The 24,330-nt window shown below is 36.2% G+C and overlaps 1 protein-coding gene across 1 annotated transcript; it reads left to right on the top strand.

Moving 5' to 3' along the window:
- The first annotated feature begins 7,706 nt into the window (after window positions 1–7,706).
- Window positions 7,707–8,685, top strand: LOC141486693 (uncharacterized). The gene is made up of 2 exons (XM_074185143.1): window positions 7,707–7,910; window positions 7,974–8,685. Exons 1-2 carry the CDS (start codon window positions 7,759–7,761, stop codon window positions 8,683–8,685), a joined length of 864 nt encoding a protein of 287 aa, XP_074041244.1. The 5' UTR covers window positions 7,707–7,758.
- Window positions 8,686–24,330: the final 15,645 nt, after the last annotated feature.

The following is a 24,330-nucleotide window of genomic DNA, read 5'->3' as shown; positions in this document are numbered from 1 at the left end:
GGATGCTTGGATGCCATCTGAAGCCTATCCGAATACCGGATACGCAGCCACTCCACATGGGTGGATGACAGAAAATTTGTTTTTGTCGTGGTTTAAAAATCACTTCTTAAAATATTGTCCGCAAGATAGGCCCCTATTGCTTTTGTTTGATGGTCATTCGTCGCATGTATCCATAGATCTAATCAAACTAGCTAAAAAAGAAAATATTTGTCTGCTAAAATTTCCGCCCCACACCACACACGTTCTACACTTCTAGATGCAATACCATTTGGCACCTTTAAAAAAATTGGGATGAAAAAGTAACAGAGTGGCAAAGAGAACATTATGGGGTCGGTATGAGCAAGGTAGAATTTTCTATTCTAGTTGGCAAGGTCTGGACCAGCATGCCACAACATTTGATAAAAAGATCTTTTCAAGTAACAGGTTTGTATGATGACCGTTTGCTTAGTGAAAATCCCATTAATAGACTTGCTGTTAAAACCTGCAACTTTAATTTGAGTGACACAGAACTGCCTCAACCAAAGAACTCTAACGTCAATGACGAAAAAGCACTGAATTTAGAAGTCGCTGCCCAACCATCGACCTCTAATAGTTATGGCGAGAGTGACACATCTCGATCGGATGAAATTAGAACTTTTGAAGAACTTTTATTGAAAAAAATTGCAAGGCCATCTAGTACCAAAGTTAAAAAAAAAGTGCTTAACTCTAATTTGGCGCATGTAATAACTAGGGATGATTACCTAAAACAACTTGAAGAGTCTGAGGCCCAAAATAAGAGGAAAAAGTTAACGAAAAATGAAAGAAAAGAGATTGAAGCAAGCGATACTGATACTAGTTGCTCCGAATTTGATTTAGAAATCTGTTGATAATCTTAATGAAAAATATGACGGTATAGAAACTTTACAAGACTTGGTAGAAGCTGAAAAAGAAAATATGGAAACCGACGAGGAAGCTTCTGTAAAGAATGATTCTTGGATTATTGCAACATATGCAACAAAAAAACAGTGAAGAGGTTTGTAGGAAAAGTCTTAGAAACTTACTCTTCAGATGATACCGTCAAAGTGATTTTTTTAAAAAGAAAAGGTGACAGTTTTATTTGGCCCGAAATAGAAGACACGGATATCATTAAAATGCATGATGTTCTGCAAATATTACCTCCACCTTTGAAGGGACGCCGCGGAGAACTGCGTTTCTCTGTGAAGTTTGATGGGATCTACGTCCAATAGAAACATTTACATACATGTGCTGTTTTTTTTATAATGTTCATATGTATACGTTTGTTATAGAAATATGTTCATTAGTTTTCTCAGAAGAAACTTTTTTTTTTGTTTAATAAAGTGTTTATTTGTGACTTTGTAGCTTTATTGTGATCTGCAATATATCACAAATAAACTAAATCCCATCATTACATTTACACGCTATCCAAGAGGAATGTGTCACATTTAAAACCAATTCATGTCACAATTAGAATTTGTGGCGTCCAATTGTGACACCCCAAGGAATTTTTTTGAAACAGGAAATACTATACTTAAAAACAAAGATTTCATTGATATATTAGCACAAATTTACTGTCTATGCTCTTCTAAATGGGACTCTGTGAGAATCATTAATAGTGACTACATTTTTTTTACCTATAACTAAAATAGTAAAGAATGACGAGAAGTATGTCACAATAGTAGTTGTTTACAGCTGATTCTCGGCCTCCCCCCACCACTATGACGTATTAATTGCTTTTTTTATTGGTTGTTGTTTGGTGAAGTTTTTTTGTTGTGCAGTGAAGTCAAGGCATTGTGACCTTGAAGTGTCTGGTGCATGGATCGTTCAGATTTTTTTTTTCATATGAGATTTTGTGTGTTTATGTGTGTGTGTAGGAGAATGCACGGTACAGGGTTTCATCATGTGCTTGTTTGTCTATGTACAAACATACGTCTGCATACTTCGAAGATCCTCCAAGTAATAAATGCTCCATCGGTGTTAGGGCACCAAGTTAGTAGTGGAGTGACGTCACAGCAATAACCGTTCAACGGCTAGAGAGCGACATGTTCACTCCACGACGTGTGGCAGAGTAATGCGTATTCATCGGTCTGCCCTCACCTCTCCTGAAGCGATGAAGGTTCGCTCTAGCCCCGCTATCGATGGTGACACAACGGCAGCCGAGGACTGTTTGCCTAGCGTCTACCCTCTCCGAGACCGCAACGACCACTGCTTGCTCGTATATCGACATCTGTTATCGCATTCAGTTGGGAGGTAATCTTGGCGCATGTAGTTGAGAAGTGGGGTTGGCTTGACGGGTCCTATCAGAGTGTATTTAAGAAGCGTACGAGTGTTGGCTATGTCAGTTTACATCAAGTGAGTTAGTGAGAACTATTATATAAAATGTATTCCTGTGACTGTGGTAAATCTTTCACTCGTAGTGATAATCTTCGTCGGCATCAGCTCCAGAGTTGCCAAGGAGGGCCTGCAGTGAAACGGGTGAGAGTGGATAATGCAACACCTATGTATACGTGCAATTGTTGTAATGTGACAATTCCTATGAGCCAAGTGAATTCTCACCGAAGAACCATGAGTCATAAAAATAATGCATGTGTTCAATTGTCTGACGGTGTTCAAATTATAACGAATGCATTCAATTGCCGCATTGCTACATACAGGGTGGAGAGTTCGATTGTAACCAGTGACTACATGTCATTTTTCAATAAGATTAGGCAGAAGGTCATTGAATTACTGGAATCAGCCATCAGGATCCATAAAAGCATCAAGGTGAATATGGAAGTTTTTGGGAATTATATTCTTCAGACTGATGATTCGAGGGACACGAAGTCATTTAATTCCCAAAATAAAATAGTGGACCAATCTTCAGATTTGAATGCTGTTTTTGATGGATTCCGTGATGTAATTGTGGCTCAAACGACTGAGTTCCAGGATCGTGACTCAGGTATTTATTTTTTAAAAATTTCAATAAGATTGAATAGTAATTTTTTTTTTTTATAATTCAGGTTGGACTTGTGAAAAAATATTGTTTCTCGAGGTCAACATTAATAAATACAGTCCACTGGAAGGACGTTCATATGTGAAGCTGCCTCAATGTATTCAATGGAAGAAAGCTGTTGTGAATGTTCGTAATGAAGATCAATATTGTTTTGCCTGGGCTATAACATCAGCATTATATCCTGCAGATAGTCGAGTGTCCGAACTTACGTCATATCCACATTTTTCCACTGTTTCAGATGTCACAGGTATGGATTTTCCGGTTAAAGTTAATAATAAGAGTATCGAAATATTCGAAGATAGGAATGATATTTCAATTAATGTTTACGGTTTAGAGAGTACATTTGAGAAGGGTAAAATGAAGTATGAAGTGATTGGTCCATTGCGATACTCACAGAGAAGACTCCGGAGACATGTCAATTTGTTGTTTATAACTGATGACTCCGGTAATGGTCACTATTGTTGGATCAAAGATCTTTCAAGATTAGTTTCTAATCAACTATCAGCTCATAGACAGAAAAAATATTTTTGTGACGGATGTTTGATATATTTTTCTGATGAGAGATTGCTTTTACGTCATAATATGTATGATTGTAATCACATTAGTACCACAACACCAACTACTAATTTAAAGATCAATAAATATGGTAGAATGGTTGCGGAAAATAAACTAATGTTTGAAAACTTTGAGAGGCAAATGAGGGTGCCATTTGTAGTGTATGCTGATTTTGAATCAGTGCTTAAACCGATTCATGTGAATGAGCCAAATCCTGGAAGTTCATACACGATTAAAACATTCAAACATGCCCCATATTCATTTGCTTATTTGATAAAGTGTTCATATAATGATGATTTGACAAAATTTGTTACATATAGGGGTGTAGATGCAGCTCAGAAATTTGTGAGTAGCATTGAAGATGATTTGAAAGAGATACATGAAAATCATCTCAGAAACCCTAAACCAATGGATACACAAACTGTCGAAGAAGAAGAACAGTTTGTTGCAGCCAGAACTTGTGGTATATGTAATAAAGCATTTACTGATGGTGACGTCAAAGTAAGAGATCATTGTCATGTCACAGGAAAGAAAAGATCACATGCCGCTCACTCGAAATGTAATTTAAATTTCAAAATACCAAACTTCATACCTATCATTTTTCATAATTTAAGTGGTTATGATTGTCATTTATTCATAAAAGAATTGTATAGGAATAAAGAGAAAGTTGATGTTATCCCGCAAACTAAAGAGAAATATATATCTTTCACGAAGCATCTCTTTACACACAGCTATACCGATAAAGATGGTGTGGTTAGGAAGAATTATCTCAAAATGAGATTTATCGATAGTTATAAATTTATGACTAATTCGTTGGAGAAGTTGGGTGCAAACTTGACCTCCGATCAATGTTTGGAGATGCACAAACATTTCCCACAAATTGAGAAATTCAATTTGATGAGACAGAAAGGTGTATTTCCATATAGTTTTGTTGATGACATTGACAAATTGAATTATCCATTACTTCCGACAAAAAATCAGTTTTATGACACACTCAATTGTGAACATATATCGGAAACTGATTATGATAGGGCTAGAAAAGTTTGGAATTTATTCGAGTGTCAGAATTTGGGGGAATACTCTGATTTGTATTTGAAGTCGGATGTATTGCTACTATGTGATATTTTTGAAAACTTCCGCACCACAAGTTTAGAGATATATAACTTAGATCCGGCACAATATTACACTGCACCTGGATTATCATGGGATGCCATGTTGAAGTTCACTAATGTTGAATTGGAATTACTAACTGACATTGATATGATTCACTTTTTTCAAAAAGGTATACGAGGTGGAATTAGTCAATGTAGCGAGAGGAAACATATAGCAAATAATAGATTTTTACCCAATTATAATCCCAACGAACCTTCCACATTCATTACATATTTAGATGCAACAAATCTATACGGTCACAGTATGTCACAACCTCTACCAACAAGTGAATTTACATGGTTGACACCAAATGAAATTCTTAATCTCGATGTGATGGATGTGAGTACTGATAGTCCGTATGGGTATGTATTTGAAGTGGACATTCATTATCCACAAGAGTTGCATGATAAACATTCTGACCTTCCATTTTTAGTCGAAAAAATAATACCACCTCGTACACAATCGAAAATTCCCAAATTAATTCCAAATTTGAATGATAAAAGAAAATATATTGTTCATTATAGGAATCTACAGCAAGCTGTCAAAAATGGATTGATTGTAATGAATACACATAGAGTATTGAAATTCAAACAATCATGCTGGATGAAACCCTATATAGATCTTAATACTGAAATGCGTAATAGGTCTAACAACAAATCTGTTAAAGATTTCTATAAACTAATGAATAATGCGGTGTATGGAAAGACAATGGAGAATGTAGATAATCGAATTGATGTTAGACTCGTTACACATTGGGAAAATATAAAGAAAAATATAGGTGCCAGCACTCTCATAGCCAAACCAAATTTCAAAAATTGTTCAATTTTCACTGATAATTTCGTTGCCATTCAATTGGGTAGAGTGAAGGTTCATTACGATAAACCATTATATTTGGGATTTTCCATATTAGAATTATCTAAAACAGTCATGTATGACTTTTTCTATGGATGCATCAAACAACACTTTGATGAAAATGTCTCTTTACTTTACACAGATACCGACTCGCTCATTCTTAAAGTAAACACAGAAAATTTTTATGAATTCATAAAAACTAACATAAGTAGATTTGATACATCCAATTACAGTATAGTTAACCAATTCAATATTCCAGTAACAAGTTCAGTCTTGGGTAACTTCAAAGATGAATTTCCAAATGATCCAATCATGAGTTTTTATGGTACAGGTGCTAAAGCATATTATGTGAAATCTGTTGATGGTGAATTTAAGAAAGCCAAAGGGGTTAAACGATCTGTAATAAAGAATGAATTGACATGCGAAGATTATCAAAAAATCGTCGAACAAGGTGGTATGATATTCAGAAAGATGAATTCATTTAGAAGCGTGTTACATGATATGTATACTGAATTAAAAAATAAAGTTGCATTATCATATCACGATGATAAACGATTTATCATTCCGAATACTACCCACACTCTTCCTTGGGGTCATAATGATATTGAATTTTATGAAAACGATCCAAATGAGAACATTCGTTGGATAAGTAATATTATTCAACAATCACAATCTCAGGAGACTCCATTGGATCAATTGATTAATTTATTATCTGCCGAGATCAATGATTGAAATATCATTCAATATCTTCAAAACCGGAAAATTCAATATTGATATTTATGTAGCCATTTATAATTAATAATATATGATAGAAGTAATGTGATATTAATATATTATGTATGTATGTATATGTATTACTGTAATGAATATAAAATGATTAAAATTTTATTTGTATTATTTCTATTTCCCTAATCAATTACTGCAATATATAGTATAATGTAAATGATAGAAATATCAGTTTGAAGAGAATCATCGTAGAGTGCACAATGTCTAAAACAATCGATAAGTTTGGTAGAAAAAGAAAATGGGGTGGTAATGTCATTCGAGGTCCTCCTGGGAATGGTTTTAAATTAACAAAAGATGGTCATTATGACATGCAAAGGAAAATATTGAAAAATACAAGTGAACCAATTGACAAGAGTGATTGTGTAACTGTATCATATCTTGAGGGGGAAATTAATGGAGCAAAGGAAGTTATACTTCTAGCCCTACAAGCTGCAATACAATCCACAATAGGCAATATTGCTCGGGACGCCCGGCAAGCATTTGACGATAAAATTGCAGAGGCTCGGATAACTTTCACTCGTAAATTTGACAAACTTACAAGTTATGTAGACATAAACATGTCTGACATAACAGCGTCTACAAATAAAAAATTTGATGCTATGTCAAACATAACAGGGACTACAATGAAAAAGTATGATGTACTGGAACAGAGAGTTGAAGTATTGGAGAAAAACCATAAAGAAGTTTTGGAGAGAAACTATAAAGTCAGGCCATCATCATCAGGTGGACTGGGATATCCAGGACTGAACATTAATCCAAATCATAGAATAATACAACCAAAACCAAAACCAACTGATGATGTATTAATGGAACCAACATGGTGAATGTATTCCCTCGTTAGGTTAGGTTAATAGCTACGTTAGGTTAGCTGCATACTTACGTTAGGTTAGGTGTTAGGTTAGTATTCCCTCGTTAGGTTAGGTTAATAGTTACTGTAGGTTAGGTTAGGTTAGGTTAGGTTAGGTTAGGTTAGGTTAGGTTAGGTTAGGTTAGGTTAGGTGTTCGGTTGCATAGCGGTAGGTTAGAGTACCAGGTTAGGTTACGTTAATACATACGATAGGTTAGGTGTTCGGTTGCATAGCGGTAGGTTAGCGTACTAGGTTAGGTTACGTTAATACGTTAATACGTTAGGTTAGGTGTTCGGTTGCATATTATGTTACGAACGCGCGCGCGAAGAGGGCGTAGATGTCTCTCCAGATGTCCCGCCTACCTGGGGCCGGAGGCCCCACCCACCTGGGCGGAGCCCAGGCAGTGGGCGGGGCCCGTTAGGGCCACGCCCCCCCCCCCCCCATCGCCACCAACTTTTCGGATACCCCGCCCCTTTCCGAAGCCCCGCCCCCTTTCCGAAGACCCGCCCCTCCCCTCCCGAAGCCCCGCCCCCGACTCCCAACATTTGCGCATGTACACCCCTACCCTCATCGCGCATGTGCGCTCCCACCATTTTCCCACCGCTCACGCATCGAAGTCGATACCCTCCGGAGAGCACTCCACAACATTCAGTTCGAGAAGTCATCTCATCGAGAGCAGTCCACTCCACAACAAGGCAGTACGTTCCAACGACCAACTTGATATTTGAGTAAGTAAATTAGGAATGTTATTTTTTATATCAACTAACTTTGTATTATTTCTTCTTTTTCAGAATGGCAACCAATACACAGGAGGTGAATAATGCTGTGGCGTCTATTCTGCCGGTGTCCGCTGACCAGGAGGAGGCAGCATCTTCGAGAGCGGTGACGGTTGACCAGCCAACCACTTCGCGTTCGCGAGTTAGGTGCAGATCTTCTAGCCCTGACTTATTCGAGGAGGAGGAGGAAGTCAGGGCTGTGAAGAAGGTTTGCCAACGACCTGCAGCAAAGGTTGGTCCTATTTCAAAGTACCGAGCTACTTGCAATAGGACTAATCCTTATGCAGGTAGTTTTTCGACCTCTCGTAAGAGGGCCTCCACACCAGCAGCAGCACCAGCAGCAGTGGAAATTCCGAGGAGTCCTTCTCCGGAGTTGGTGATATTGTCGCCGTTGGTGACGCGACTACCACCGCTGCCAGCGACACCGGCGGATCCTGAGGTGTTGGTGCCACAGCCTATCGGAGAGGTTAGTGAAAAGATGAGTGTTTTTCTGCAGAGATGCAAGAAAGCAGAACGAGCTGCCCGATCTAGCGAGGCCGCGTTGGTTACCATGAAGCGACAAATGGCTGAAATGGATAACCGACGGAGGGAAATCCAAAAGGAAATGGCCGAAATAGATCGGAATTATGCATCTCTGCAGGAAAGGTGTAAAGCAGAGACCTCTTCGATAAAGCTGTACAAAAAAATAGTGACAGTTATGGACACTCTTTTTGTAGATGAAGTGTAAATGTAAGATTAGTTTTAGGTTAGTTAGGAGTATTTAATTATGGTAGTTTTAAGTTTATATTTGTTAAGTTTATATTGAATAAAGGAAAAGGAAGTGAAATAAAGGGTGTACACTGTTTTTTGGTTTGGTACACATTGAACAATGCGATGGTTGGAGCATTTTTCTTCACTTCCTCTTATTATTATTATTATTTTTTTTATTTCAATTCCAAGTTCTTCTAGACAAATACCTCACATCAATTTTTGTGTCCTCTAATCACTTGTAAATAATTTCATGTGAAGAAAATTTAAAAAATAAAAAATAGACATGTTTCATAGTGAAATCGACAAGTATATTTCATTTGTATTTTATCCATTCAAGTATCTCTTTCATTGAATATGTCTTATGTCACTTTGCAATTTACCCCTACTCATTGAATATGTCTTATGTCACACTACAATTTACCCCTACTCAATGTTCCACTCCTCTCCCACTCCCTCTCGAAAGTATAAAAGTAGAAATCATCTGATGAAACATTCAGTTGATCAGCTAGCATCGAGATGGAACCCGATTCAACCTCCGAACCCTATAGCTGCCCGGATCAGGGGTACAACTTCAATTACTGGGATAACAGCCAGGTACAGGTAGTCTCTTCCACCACGGAACCCCACAGTCCGCCATACGAATACCGGGATCACGACATCAGGATGCAAGTTCAACATGTCACTGGCAGTGACGAAGGACACTTGGATGACTCGGAATATCCAGATCCTGACGGATGGTGGGACCCTGCTTATGATGACATTGTCCCAATGAGTAGCGACGACGATGATGATGACGACGACGACTCTGGTGATGATGCTGATGACGAGCTTGACGTTAGACGTCCTCCACCATCCCCTATCCTCATCGAGGATAGTCCTCCGCCATCCCCAATCCTAATCGATGATGATGTCCTCAATTCCGATGATGACATATAATCATCTACTCGTCCATCATTTCCTTTCCTTTCCTTCCACGGAGTACACACTTTTTGGTTGGTGTACACGAGGCACTGCGAGGCTGGGGCAGTGTCTTCCTCCCTTCCTCTCCCTCTTATTAGTTTTTTTTTCCATAATAATCACTAGAATTTCTCCTAATAATCGCTCAGAGTTTCATTCTTGATGTTTTCGAATCTCAAACACTGTTCTACATTTCACCCCCTCCATTTCATTTCTTCCAATATAAATATAGCAACAATCCCAGTTCTATATCATTCTTCCACAATGTCGAGTACAGGACCCATCCAAGTACATGAAATAGATTCAACGTCTGATCATTTGAGTACAACCTTCGCTCAATTTCTGCAGCGAATCTATGATCTTCCTGATGATTTCGCAGAACGAGTGGAACAAGGTATTCAGGACGACATAGATGCTGTTGACGATAATAATGCGGATGATGTGATTAGTATATCATCTGATTCAGCTGATTATGACGACGACGACATCATGAGTATATCATCTGATTCAGATGACTACTATGAGGATGATATCATTAGTATATCATCTGATTCAGATGACGATACCATAATTATTGTTTCTGATGATGAGGAGCGTTAGTCCATATCATTGCATGGATTAATAAAAAAATAACAGCCCTTTTCAGGGCTACAATTAAAGACTGAAACAATAAAAAAATAGCTCTTTTCAGAGCTACCATTATACTTTCAAACAGAAACAGATTCATACCATTGTTAACATTATGTTAACATTATAATCTCAAACGAAATATATGTATGTGAAAGTATTCATCATTATATGCATATGAATGATTGACAAATGCCAACTTCAACTTTCATTTAAAGTAGTACTCATCATATGCATAGATATTCAATGACTATCAAATTCCAAATTTCGACTTTTCAGTCAAAGTAGTAATTTATTTGTCATATAATGTATAGATATTCAAAGACTAACAAATTTCCAACTTAGACTTTTATTAGTCAAAGTATTCATTTGTCACATAATCTATGAATACTAATACAACTAACTACTGTTTGTGTGAATAATGTAGCCCTGAAAAGGGCTGTTGTTTTTTTTTTTGACCAGTAGGTCCACGGTTATTGTGCCACAGGTTGGACATTATTACATATAATACATGTAGATACTCGGGTGAAGTTTGTTAGTGGCCTCTCGCAAGCTTCACACCAATTCTGTCCCATTTCCATAATTGAGACAGTGTTGTGGGTGTTGACATGGGCATGGGCATTATTGTTTCTATGCGAATAAAACCGAAAGCAGCACCAACATAGTTTTTTGTTCTCTCCATCTATTGTGCTGATCAATACGTATGCATCCAATGCACAATACAAATCCAAGGGATCTTCCAGTGTCTCACTGACATTGAGTGTTCGCATACCGATCCTCATAGCACCATCACCTTCAGTTGTGTCAGCTTCTATCCCTTCATCATCTCCTTCTTCATCCATGACCCTCTCAAACTCCATCACGTCATCATCTTCGTCGCTTTGGTTGGCCTCGTTTTCAACTTCGTCTATCTCATCTTCATCGACTCCAACATCTTCTGCTTCAACTATCACTTCCTCTAGCGGAACATTGACATCCTCATCATCTGATTCGTCTATCCAATTGTTTTCATCAACAGCAGCTATTCTATTTAATGCAGCATTTATTTTTGCAGAATTCATCTTGTTGTTGTTTGCTCACAGTTGTAGAGAGTGAATGAATGAACTCTAGGTTTGCAAGTCAACTTATATAGGAGGTGATGCGACTCCCACTTGACTCGTTTAGAGTGGAATAGTAGGAGAAGTTATCCCACTATACTTCCACATGATGTTGATTCGTATAAATAGAGATCGTAGGTATAGGAGAGAGCATTCAGAGTTTCTGTAAGTCATCTCTTAATATTTCTAATCGAATTAGTAAAATGCCGTTTCCAAAAGAGTGGAATGAAAAACCAAAAGTGTGTGTCTACCCAATGATGATTGCAGGGGCTATTGTGTGCTACTTTTGTCAAATAAGTAGACCTAAGGATTCAATCAATCCATGTACTGGTATGTGTAGTGATTGCGTGTTGCGGATTCAACTATCGCCTCCTTCTCATCCACCGAAGCGAACAAAATCGGATTATCGTCAACAACAGTTACAGTGTCTGAAGTGTTCCGAACCTATAATATTTAACAATATAGGTATCTGTAGAAATATTTGTGGTACCTGTGCTGCCGTTCCAACTCCACTGCAACGTTGTTTGCGTTGTGATACATATTCCATGAATTGTTGGAATCATGTATGCAATGCATGTAGAAGTACTTGGGATCTGTGTGAGAAGGTTGGTCAACTCTACCCCAATAGGAGAATCCATTTTTTTCAATGTTGGTGTTTGACGCACGAGCAACAACTATTGAGGAATAGAGTCAAAGAACGTTCCACATCCACAGAGACATATTAACATTTTTCATTTTTTATTATCGTTATTGTCCTCTATTATTAATAAATATATATATTTTGAATTTATTTGTATTATTTTCTAACATTTAAAAATACATGCATGCAACACAAAGTTTTCCTCTTAAATGACAAAGATTGTTACATGCGTGAATAGTTTAGTGAGAGAGCGCATGTGCCAGTTGATGAAAGAGCGCATGCGCTAGTTTATTTTCTTCTATAAATGGTGAGGTCTCAGTAACATCATCACCTTTCCTATCCACATTCTATTGCTATCACATATCATTCCTCAGACCTTAATAATCATGAGCTCTATGCCGCTATTGATTGCTGAAGATGGTTCACCACTTGTTGATATCGATCAGACTGATTTTGAAAATATTCCAGTATTACATTTATCGAGTCAAGATTCGATAAATGATTTTGATATTAACGACTTCGTTAACTTTGCAGATGTGCCAGAACCAAATGAGCAAATTATTATTGAAAATCCGATCGTTTCGCAATTATCATCACTCAAACACTCTTCATCTACCCTTCCTCTTGGTGTTGATAAGAAATCTAGAACAATCAAGAGGAAGGTTACTAAGGCATCTTCATCGATTGTCACTGACTTTAAAGAAAAGAAAGAATCCAAAAGTGTTGTGCGACAGAAAAAACCCGCAACGAAAAGTGACAGATCGAAGAGGAAGCCAAAAGGTACTCCTAAAGAAATGAAGAGTGATTTGAAAGCTGAACCGCTATCTTCTTTCAGCCCCTCCATCGGTTTGGGGAAATGAAAAGGAAAGCAAAATGCCGTCTTGTAAAGGCACAGATGACTATTGCTGAACTTGAAAAGAGTGAGCGAGCTATTAATGCTAATAATGAAACTCTTGAAGCATTAGATGCCAAGATTGCATTAGCGAAGGTTGAATTGGCTAGAATGTCTAAAGATGCTGATGAACTCCGTTCAAAAATTGGTAAAGATAAGCAATTCCATCAACGTTCGAGAATGCAAGCTCAGGCTGAGCTTGAGGAGTCGACTAAGCTTTATGAGACAGCATTATCAGTGAGAGATAATTGGCAAAAAGAGTTGGATACTGCATTTCAAAGTGACGGCGATTAGTTTTGGGAATGATAATGTGTTTTCAATATCGTGAGTTGAAAAATATAAGCGGGAATGGAGTATACAATTAATTTGGTTTGGTATACACAGAACATTGCGAATGGCTGGGGCAATGTTTACCGCTGCAATATTTTTCAGTTCACATACTTATAATTGAAATGAAAACAATAATGAACTTTAATATTACTTTATTCATAAAAGTCACTATTATATACATTTAAACCATATTTGATTCATCAATCCAAGAATTTTGTTCGCTAGGAAGGCCTAACCACTTTACATATACTTTATTTTTTCTTCTCTTCAACACCTTCTCAATCAGATATACGTCAGGATTCTCGGTTCGTAATAACTCTTCTTCGTAAAAACATCCTCTAATCGGCTGTTCATTCATATCTTCAAGATTATAAGTCGTTGGGATGGTTTTATTAATTTTAACAATCTTGAATAGCTCCGTGGTAAAATTCGCAGTGTAAGACTTTTCAAAAATATGTTTGTATTTACTTATACGTACAATATCATTTAATTGGAATTTGGGTTTACTTTGTCTTCCTCCAATTCCATTGATACCCTTGAATTTTAATTTTGTTGTTGAATCAACATTGATGGGTGCCATACCTATTGTACGATGAACTTTATTATTATATCTACTAGTTATAATTGGAAGAATATCAAGCCATTTGTGGTGACCTCTCATCGAAAATTCCTTGTAGAGCCATGCCTTTATTGTACGAATCACTCTTTCTGCTATAGCTGCCTTCTTTGTGCTAAATGTTGAATAATGATTGATATTATATTCTCGCATGAGAGATGAGAAGCTTTTATTGAAAAATTCTTTCCCTTGATCGCTTTGTATGTGTTTGGGGGAGTATTTGGCTTCTTTCAGTACATGTTTCATTGCATTAGTTACTGTACTACCTGTTTTATCTTTAACTGCTACAGTCCACAGATATTTGGAGTAACAATCTATCACTACAAGTATATATCGGTATCCTTCATTACTTTTTGCATAAGGTTGCAGTTCAGCTAAATCTATTTGCCATAGATCTGCAAAACCTTTGATGGTGGTTATTCTTCTACGAAAATTACGTCTTGCAGGTTTATGTAATTCATTAACAACTTGTCGTTTGACATCACTTATTTCATTAGTCATTCTATTTCAATATGATTAAAGAGAAAAGGTGATAATGTTACTGCATTGAATGATGATGTGACAGTGATCATTACATGTGAATATGTTAATATATTATACCTTCTTCACGTAATTCTTCAATTATTGAAATTATTTCATTATCATGTCCGGTATGTCCGGCTGACTTTGAAGCTACCAATAGTTGTAGGCGAGCAACTAACTCTTTCGGTGAATTCCAGTACACATAATTCACAGGTTTAGAATTATATATTTTCTCCATTTTCACTCGTTTGAGTGCTCCACCAATTTTACTTCTACTTCTTATTGGATATTGTCGTGAGTCTAATAGAGGTTTGATAACTTCACGAAATTTTTTAGAATTTGTATTTTTAAAACCATTCTTCAGATGATATTGTTTATATGGAGCATTCGTTATTTTCAATATTTTGGAATATACTTGACGAGTTTCTTCATTATCAACATCTTGTGGATTCTTCAAAAAAATCATATCATACAATTCTGGACTACCTGCGCATTCATATTTTTTCACTTTATTAGCATCCCAAAATGAAATGTTTCCATCTTTGAAATTTACCACTAGACTTCCCATTTTCAGCTTTTGTGTAATTGGATCCATACGTACGCCAAATGTTCCATCATATGCTGGATTTCTAGATTTTATATTATTCAAATGTTTCATCAAAACATCTTCACCACTTTCATTCATAACAGGTGAGATGTCAGGATCCGAGGAATCGATGTGGGACGATGATGGTGTTTCGAATAGAGTTGTTCTCATATCGTCTTGAAGTGTGCTCGTGTCACTATTCACAGATGATACACTACCAAAAGATTGTTTTCTTCCTATTGGAGTACTCATGGGATAATTTGAAGTAGATTGAACAGTTCCATGATTTGGTGATAACACTGGTGATTTAGAAGTAGCGTTTGATGATAAAACATTCAATGGTTTCATTATGGGCTCATACAATCTTTCAAGTGTCGTACGATTTTCAATATTATCATTCTTGATAGAGTTGAATTTCTGCCTGACAGCTTCTGTTGTCTCTACTAGTTGACGTTTCAAATTTATTTCATTGTTTTTATTTTCAGGATCTTTTTTCGTATTCATAATGCCCTTTTTTTTGAATTAAAGCTTAATTCGTTGGTGAAGTGACCACTACAATATTCAGTGATCGAATAAGTTCCAAAAACAAGATCATGGGTATATAAAACTATCGAATCCTTTGCGATATCTACCTTCATCTATTTTTCTATCCTTATCAATGACTAGAAATCCATATTGGTCCTCCCAGCATTTAACACACATCAATTGGAATTGTTTGAATGTTACATCGGGTGAAACATGATCTGAATAAATGTGATGTAAATTCGTCTCATCTTGTTTGAACATTATAATGAAATTGGTATTGTCACGCACTAACTGTTTGGGTACCCGTGAATATGTCTGTGCTAGATAAAAACAATCAACATCCTTATGACGTCCCATACAGAAATATGATCTAATAATATCTTGCTTTTCACATATCACATCATCGAAAATGAAAACAGAATTAGGCTTAGCGTCGGAGGGTTCCACTATTTCTGCATTATTGCTGAATGTATAAAAACCTAATCCTTTTATAGGTTCCAAAACACTTCGCAAGTACTGATATTTAGGTTGATTGAGTGATTTCGAATAGAGATACACATTTCTAAATCTCAGTCCTTGTGGATGTGTTAATAGTGATATCATTGCATTCGTCTTTCCACAATTTGAAGGTCCTATAATGAGTCCTCGAACTGATGATGGAAGTAGTGGACCATGTCTGAATACCCTTTGTCCATTCAATCCACAACCAAATTTCTCATCTAGATTATCTACAGCAAACTTTTCTTTCTGTTTTACAATGCGCATCGTGCCGTGGTTGGAGACTATATAAATGTTATTAGCTTATTCATTTCAATGTGTACCATCAAACGATACGGACGTATTGAAAGTGATCGTAAAATTAAAAGAGGTTGTGGTTTTGTTAATGATTTAATAAACAAACTTCCTTTCGAATTACATCTACCGGAGGTTATCAATACTGTGGACCGGGTACAAAATTGAAACAACGTTTAGCTCGTAACGACCCTGGAATCAATAAATTAGATATTGAATGCAAAAAACACGATATTCAATATTCTAAGCATCCATCCGATCTTGCAGCAAGACATTTAGCCGACAAAGAACTTGAATACAGCGCTTGGGATAGGGTTAAATCGAAGGACGCGAGTATTGGGGAAAGAGCAGCTGCATTACTTGTCACCAACATTATGAAAGCGAAAAGACATATGGGCATGGGTTGTAGTACCAATAAGAAAAAATGTAAGAGGAAACAAACGAAGAAAAATAAAATTAAAAAAGTTGCATTTGGTGCTGGGATAGTCCATAAAGTGCGAAATGTATTGAAGAAAGCTGGTGGGAATCAATTTGTGACGAATAATAGCAAAAAAGCTATCACTGTGGCATTGCAGGCGGCACGTAAATACCTTAAAGCTGCCGGTGGAAAGAAGAAAATCCGCACACCACGCATAATTCCTGTTCCCAAGATCGGTGGACTTTCACCATTGATACCAATTTTTGCTGGACTATCCGCACTAGGAAGTTTGGCGGGAGCCGCTGCTGGTATTACCAAGGCCGTGAATTCGGCAAAAGCCAGCAGAGCGGCTTTAATGGAAGCCAATCGTCACAATAAAACCATGGAGGCTGTAGCATTAGGCAAACGCGGAAGTGGAATATATCTCAAACCATACCGTAAAGGTTTAGGACTATATTTAAAACCATACAAAGCCACAAACAAAACAAAAAACTAATTGAACCCCTACCTCAGAGGCCTCTTACTGATCTCGATCTCAGTTATTATGCACAAAAAATGAAAATTCCACATTTTCGTGGTGTTTTTATGCGTGATAGATTACCATCTTCAGGTCCAAAACAAAACGAGACAGCTATTGTTAATTTAGATGGAATAAGTGGACCAGGAACACATTGGGTGGCATATAAAAAATGTGGGAAAGAAGTCACATATTTCGATAGTTTTGGAGATCTACCCCCACCATTGGAATTGACTCGATTCTTTCGAAAATGTTCGAATGTAAAAATCAAATATAACTATGATCGACAACAGAAATTTAATACAGTTCTCTGTGGTCACTTGTGCTTGCAGTTTCTCTCTAAATAATTTTCCAAATAAAAATGGATTCAACACCAAAACTGGATCGGGAGGCTATCAAGGGAATGGGGTTTTCACTTAGAATGTTTTCAAAATATGGTACCTTGAAAAAAATGGATAAAGTGATGCTTGCAAATATGCCTAAGGAAGTGATACTTGCATGTGTTGCACATGAGATTGCATATGTTTGGGAAAAGTTGCCTAAGCATCTGCAAGATGACATCGATATAATGAAACATAGATATTGTTATGAGCACCACCACCACGATCAAAATTCAGAATCGGATGTTAATGACGGTCCTATACCTCGGAAATCTATGTGTTGTATTTGTAATATAGAGGATGTGAATATTGGTATCAATAAAAATGATACTTATTACAATACAACACCTTCCAAAAAGTGTAAATTGTCTCAAATGTGCTGTTGCTGTGTACAATAATAAATTGAAATGTGTTTCAAAATATTCATCAGTCATGTCACGAAAGTTCGAGCTACAAGCTGTCGGGACAAGTGTCTTGAGTGCGGATTTTTTTCCACCAATTGAATTGGATAGGAACAGTCGTTATGGATTAGGACTTTTGGGATTCTATGGGTGCAATACAATCAATAATATAACTGAAGCTAATAACTTAGTTAGTTTTAGAATCAGTAATGACAACTCATCGATACCCCAAAAGTTGACAATTGAAATTCCATGTGGTGCTTATGAAATAGAAGAGATCAATGCCGTCATACAGAAACATATCATGTTCAGATTGTTTCATGATAAAAAACCAAATGATGTCGTTGCAGATGATATTTTCTATCTACACGCCAATAATAATACATTCAAATGTGAAATGCGATCCAAATATGAAATTGATCTGACACATCCAAATTCAATAGCAGAAATGATGGGGTTCGCTCATGAAATATTTCCACCAAATCAGATACATGAATCATCATTACCAATAAACATTACAACTGTGAGACTTATCCGCTTAGATTGCAATATAATATCTGGTTCATATATAAATGGTGAAGAATCCCACATTCTTTTCTCATTCGATATTGATGTTGAACCTGGCTACAATCTCACTAAAGAACCACACAGTATTATATATATGCCTGTCAGTCCAGAAGGTCGTCAATTGATTCACAACATTACAGTGCGTATTTTGGATGAAAAAAATAACCTTATCGATTTTGGAAGTGAAGAAGAGATTTTCATTATTTTGGAATTGAAGAAAATCGAATAACTGTTGTTATGGGTTTCATTTATAATAGACAAAATCGCATTGAACAATCCCAAACGAGTTGCACTATCAAAAAGAAAGGTGTGCATAAAAAGAAGCTCATTCCACAAGTGTATGCTAAACAGTTAGCACATAACGCTCTGTCTGTGAGTGATCTTAAATTTTTGAAATCGATTGGATTGAAAGTGAGAAAATAACAATGGTGCTCGAAACAAACAATGAAAAGTTGAATATATTCAATGAACCAGTGCTCGATCATTCTCTCATAAGTTTACATGAGCACACATATAAGCCCTATGGATCACCGCTATTCAGGAATTCGGATGAAATCAGAATTGCAATCAATAATCAAGATGTTATACTAGATATTGCCGAGAGCTTCATTTACATAGAAGGTAAATTCACCCCCAAAGATGTAGCGAAAACATGCTATCTCTCGAATAATGCAATTGCATTTCTCTTTGACGAAATTCGTTATGAAATGGGAGGTGAACAAGTGGCTGTTGTTAGAAAACCTGGGATAACATCTACAATGAAAACCATGATATCATTTGGACAATCTCATGCTAACACATTATTGACATCTGGTTGGGGACTTTCACAATTGAAGCAAGATATCTTGGATACAAACAGTCATGTTTTTAGTGGAAAACTACCACTGAAATATTTGATGGGTTTTGCTGAAGATTACAACAAAAGTATCTTGAATGCCAAACAGGAATTGATTTTGATTATCGCTCGATCATTCAAAAACTCATATATAGGTGAGGTTGATGCTGATTTGGAAATAAATAAAATCGAATGGAAAATAAGGCATATTGTACCAGATGATAAACACAAGCTCAAACTTTTGAGTAGAATAAACAAAAGCGGTCTGAATGCCAAAATCAAGTTGGCGTATCGTATGTGGGACCTCTATGAACTACCATCATTACGTGGGACTTCTTCAGACATATGGGCCATCAAAACAACTAACGCATTGGAAACTCCTCGTTTTGTCATCATCGCATTCCAAAGTACTACCACATCTGAAGATAGAACACAAGATATTACAAAATTCACAACTGCTGATATCAATAGTATTCGAGTATACTTGAATTCTGAAGTTTATCCATATGAGCGTTGGAATTTGAATTTCGATAAAAAACTTGATGCTCCTGCTTATTATGCTTTTGAGAGTTTCCAGCGAAGTTATTATGATAAAGATATGAGTGAACCTCTGATGGACATTGGACAATTTAGAGAGAATCCACTATTCGTCATCGATTGTTCCCATCAACCGAATGCAACAAAATCATCAACTATTGATATAAAGATTGAGTTTGAGACGAGGAAGACCAAGTTTCCAGACAACACTAAAGTATATGCATTAATTTTGCATGATACAGTTTTAACATACAATGCATTGGATGGTTCAGTTCATAGCAGATATTGACACTTTTTTTTTCACTCTATCATGTACTGTTTTATGATCTTTTTTTTTTATTTGTAACTGACTTATATCATGTATTGTATTTTATATCATATTTATTGTTTTGTAATCATTTTCTATTGTATTTCATCAGATTTAAATAAATAAAACATGAAAATAATACAAAGTTTTTTATTTGACATTATTTATGATTCACAGGAACATACAGACTATCTAAAATAACTTCTTCCTCATAATCATCATTTTCGCGACCATCTTCAATTTCCTCTCGATTTTCATCATTCAATTCAAAGTGATGAATAATCCATTCTGGCAAGTATGGTTGGAGGCTATACAGGAATCTTCTTAGGTTCAGTTCAATCATAACCTCACAAAGTTGCCACAATTCCAATTCATTATCCAAAAATTTGTTGCAAACTTCTGCACCACTCCAATAGTTCTCAGCATCACGAAGGCATAATTCGATTTGTTTTTCATCATAGCATACACTCATATCATAAACGCTTGCATGTTCGGCTCCATCACCCAACACCTTCAATTTAGACGACAAATGTTGAACCGATGATTTGAGATCTACAATATCGACCCAATCTTGACTTGCGTACTGCATCCACATCTTTAAATGGTGGAACTGAAATCGAACAAAAAAAAAACAATAAGCAACCTCCAATTTTTCAGTGATATAATACTCACATTCCCATTTTACTTGTAGTTACAAAGTGAGTGTATTCAACTAAGTTAGTAATGTTTATATTTCCATATAATTATCATCTAATATATGAATATTAATAAAACAATAAGAAATTCATTATAATTACTATTATTATTCAATCATATTGAATTTGACTAGAGTTATCGTTTTCACACCAAAAAAAAACTTTGTAAGCTATGACCTAAAGAAATTCACTATAAATTATTACTATTATTCAATCATATTGAATTTGACTAGAGATCGCGTTTTCATGCCAGCAAAACTTTGTTGGCTCTGTCCTAAATACATCATCGTATATTTACCACCTGATGAGTTGATACAAGATATATCGTCATCACTGAATTGCAACGAAATACGTTTTGGTAGCCATGTTTTAAATAATTTATCATTGCTCACATCTTGCAAAGTTAATAAAATTGATTTACCAAATCGTGTAGAATAAGTTGACATATTTTTAATTATGTACACTTCATCAATTGGCAATGATGATAAGGCCTTTTGCTCTAGTATTTCAACCTCCTGTACAATCAAATTATTAATTTTATTCAAGTCTACTTTTGAAACGGACATGATGAAAATATATATGAAAATATAAACAATTTCCAACAGACAAATACACTCACCGTCTTCCTTCTATTACGAACTGAATAACACTCTACCAATTGCTAACTGCTGCAGATATATTCGTCTACTGATTTCATAGTGTGCCAGGCATTTCTTTTATATTAAACAGTGTGAGTCACCCCCACCATGAAACCGTGAAAGATTCACATTGCTAGTTGCTATCCACTAGAGATGCCTGACGTCACAGCCAAGCCCATCTCCCAACTTGATGCGATAACAGTTGCCGGTACGAGCAAGCAGTGGTCGTTGCGGTCTCGGAGAGGGTAGACGCTAGGCAAACAGTCCTCGGCTGCCGTTGTGTCACCATCGATAGCGGGGCTAGAGCGAACCTTCATCGCTTCAGGAGAGGTGAGGGCAGACCGATGAATACGCATTACTCTGCCACACGTCGTGGAGTGAACATGTCGCTCTCTAGCCGTTGAACGGTTATTGCTGTGACGTCACTCCACTACTAACTTGGTGCCCTAACACCGATGGAGCATTTATTACTTGGAGGATCTTCGAAGTATGCAGACGTATGTTTGTACATAGACAAACAAGCACATGATGAAACCCTGTACCGTGCATTCTCCTACACACACACATAAACACACAAAATCTCATATGAAAAAAAAAATCTGAACGATCCATGCACCAGACACTTCAAGGTCACAATGCCTTGACTTCACTGCACAACAAAAAAACTTCACCAAACAACAACCAATAAAAAAAGCAATTAATACGTCATAGTGGTGGGGGGAGGCCGAGAATCAGCTGTAAACAACTACTCACAATTAACGGAATTCACTGTACCTTTTTTGAACCCAACTTCAGTTCGGGTATTTTGAATGAAAATCACTGAAATTTCACCACATCTTGATAATGATGAGATATATAATCAGTTTCGCTGATGAAAACGCTATCATCTATGGAAGAATAACTGAACTGAACTGCAACGTTGGTAGCTGAATAATGTTATGATGCGAGTATTATTGACTAACTTCAACTATATGAAAAGCTAAGGAAAGCTGTTTACCTGTCGTTCATCTCACACTCGGAAAATGTCTTCAAAATAGCAAAATTGACAACAATGCTAAACTTAATGAGAAAGAAAACATGTAATACATGTTTGGTAGGATAACATTGTAAATAACATGAAATATTTTTTGCTGCAACCTTTTGATGAATTATAATAAGACATGAAATCGGATGACTAATTATTTTGTGAATAATGAGTCAATATCGCTTCAATTATGCTTTCTGTGTAGACAGAAGCCACGAATAAGTAGATCTCATGTATGAAACATAACATATTCCAACTGAATTTTGAGAAATGAAAAACATTTTCCGCATCTCGTATTCCCGTTTCCATGCGCTTCACAAAGTACAAACTGAAAAATCCAACTTTTCACTGGATACGTAAGGAAAAATCGAGTTCAAGATCTCTTTATCAACCCGTCATAGTACAAAGTGGAGATTTGAATGGAAAAATATATGCGTAATATTACTCGCTCTATGGAAGGAGAGTCCGCAGGGAAATCAAAATTCGGAATAAAATTCAGAACATGTCTGCACGTAATAGTTCATTTATGTTTAAATATGTGAAATGAAATATGCATTTGCGAATTGGAGTGTTTTAATAATTTAATTCGTAATGAATACGTGGAATTATTTGAAATTCAAAATTCATTTTGTCGAAATATAATTTCTGTTTTGTATAAAACTGAACAGTTTACTTCAACCATCGCTCATGAAAAAAAAATTGGAACGAATTTCTGTCCTACGAAAATAATATTTCCATAAGAAAATAAATATTTCAAAAGATTGAAATATGAATTTTTTCCAACTACTTACATAGTAGGCTCTGGTAAAATTTTGTCGAAAAATATGAATAATAACGCCGGATATTGAATTATATGTGACAGACATTTATGCAGAATAACTCACGGAGGCTTGATTCGCAGATGTTTCTCGTTCATTCAGCAGCAGCACCATGCTGAAATCATTTGAGTTGATCACCAACAGACCGCGGTATCGAAGTATTACCTCTTGTCAGTACAGAAAATATATACTACTCAGTTAGTAAAGTGCCTGGGGCTTGATTGATTTCAATAGGTCCCCGCTACATATATGAAACCTTCGCTGAGACACATATTGGTAACTAATTAGTTACAACTCAATTTCGTGAACGAACGTGAAAGAAACATCCCATGTACCAAAACTCTAACAGAAATCAAAAGTGAAATTTTTAGATGGGAGATATACAGTGTCATCCCCAAAGTATGCATCAAATGGGAAACTTATTTATTAAGGGTTTTTCGACAAAAAGTTATTCTTGATAAAATGTTTCTAGAAGAAGCGACTTTATTGAGAAAACTTGACGATTCAGGTATAGAGACATGATATATCATCTTGAAGCATTTTTAACCATTTTTCAATTTACCGAGTGATATACAGGATGTTTTATTTGAAAAAATGAACTTATTACACCCTTATGCACAATGGAAATAATAGTAATTTTAGCACGCCCTGTATGATATGGATTCGATTTCTTGTTGTAATTTGAATATTTTGAGTTTCTCCAAACTATCATCAAAATATCAACTTTTCATGAATTGAGAGTACTGATGTACTTAATTTCAATTAAGGCTATGTTTTGGACCATATTTAGCACAATTTATTTTTTATCTCGAAAACAGATAGAGATAGGTATGGGACATTATCAAGAAACAAGTATTAAAATACTAGAGCAATTCCAAAAATGTATTAATATATGGGGTAT

This window comes from Leptinotarsa decemlineata, unplaced genomic scaffold (genome assembly GCF_025532065.1).
Source record: "Leptinotarsa decemlineata unplaced genomic scaffold, Ldec_3_MD MMD2_tig00026363_RagTag_RagTag, whole genome shotgun sequence".
Taxonomy (NCBI): Eukaryota; Metazoa; Arthropoda; class Insecta; order Coleoptera; family Chrysomelidae; genus Leptinotarsa; species Leptinotarsa decemlineata.
This window is presented reverse-complemented; position numbering and strand designations above follow the sequence as displayed.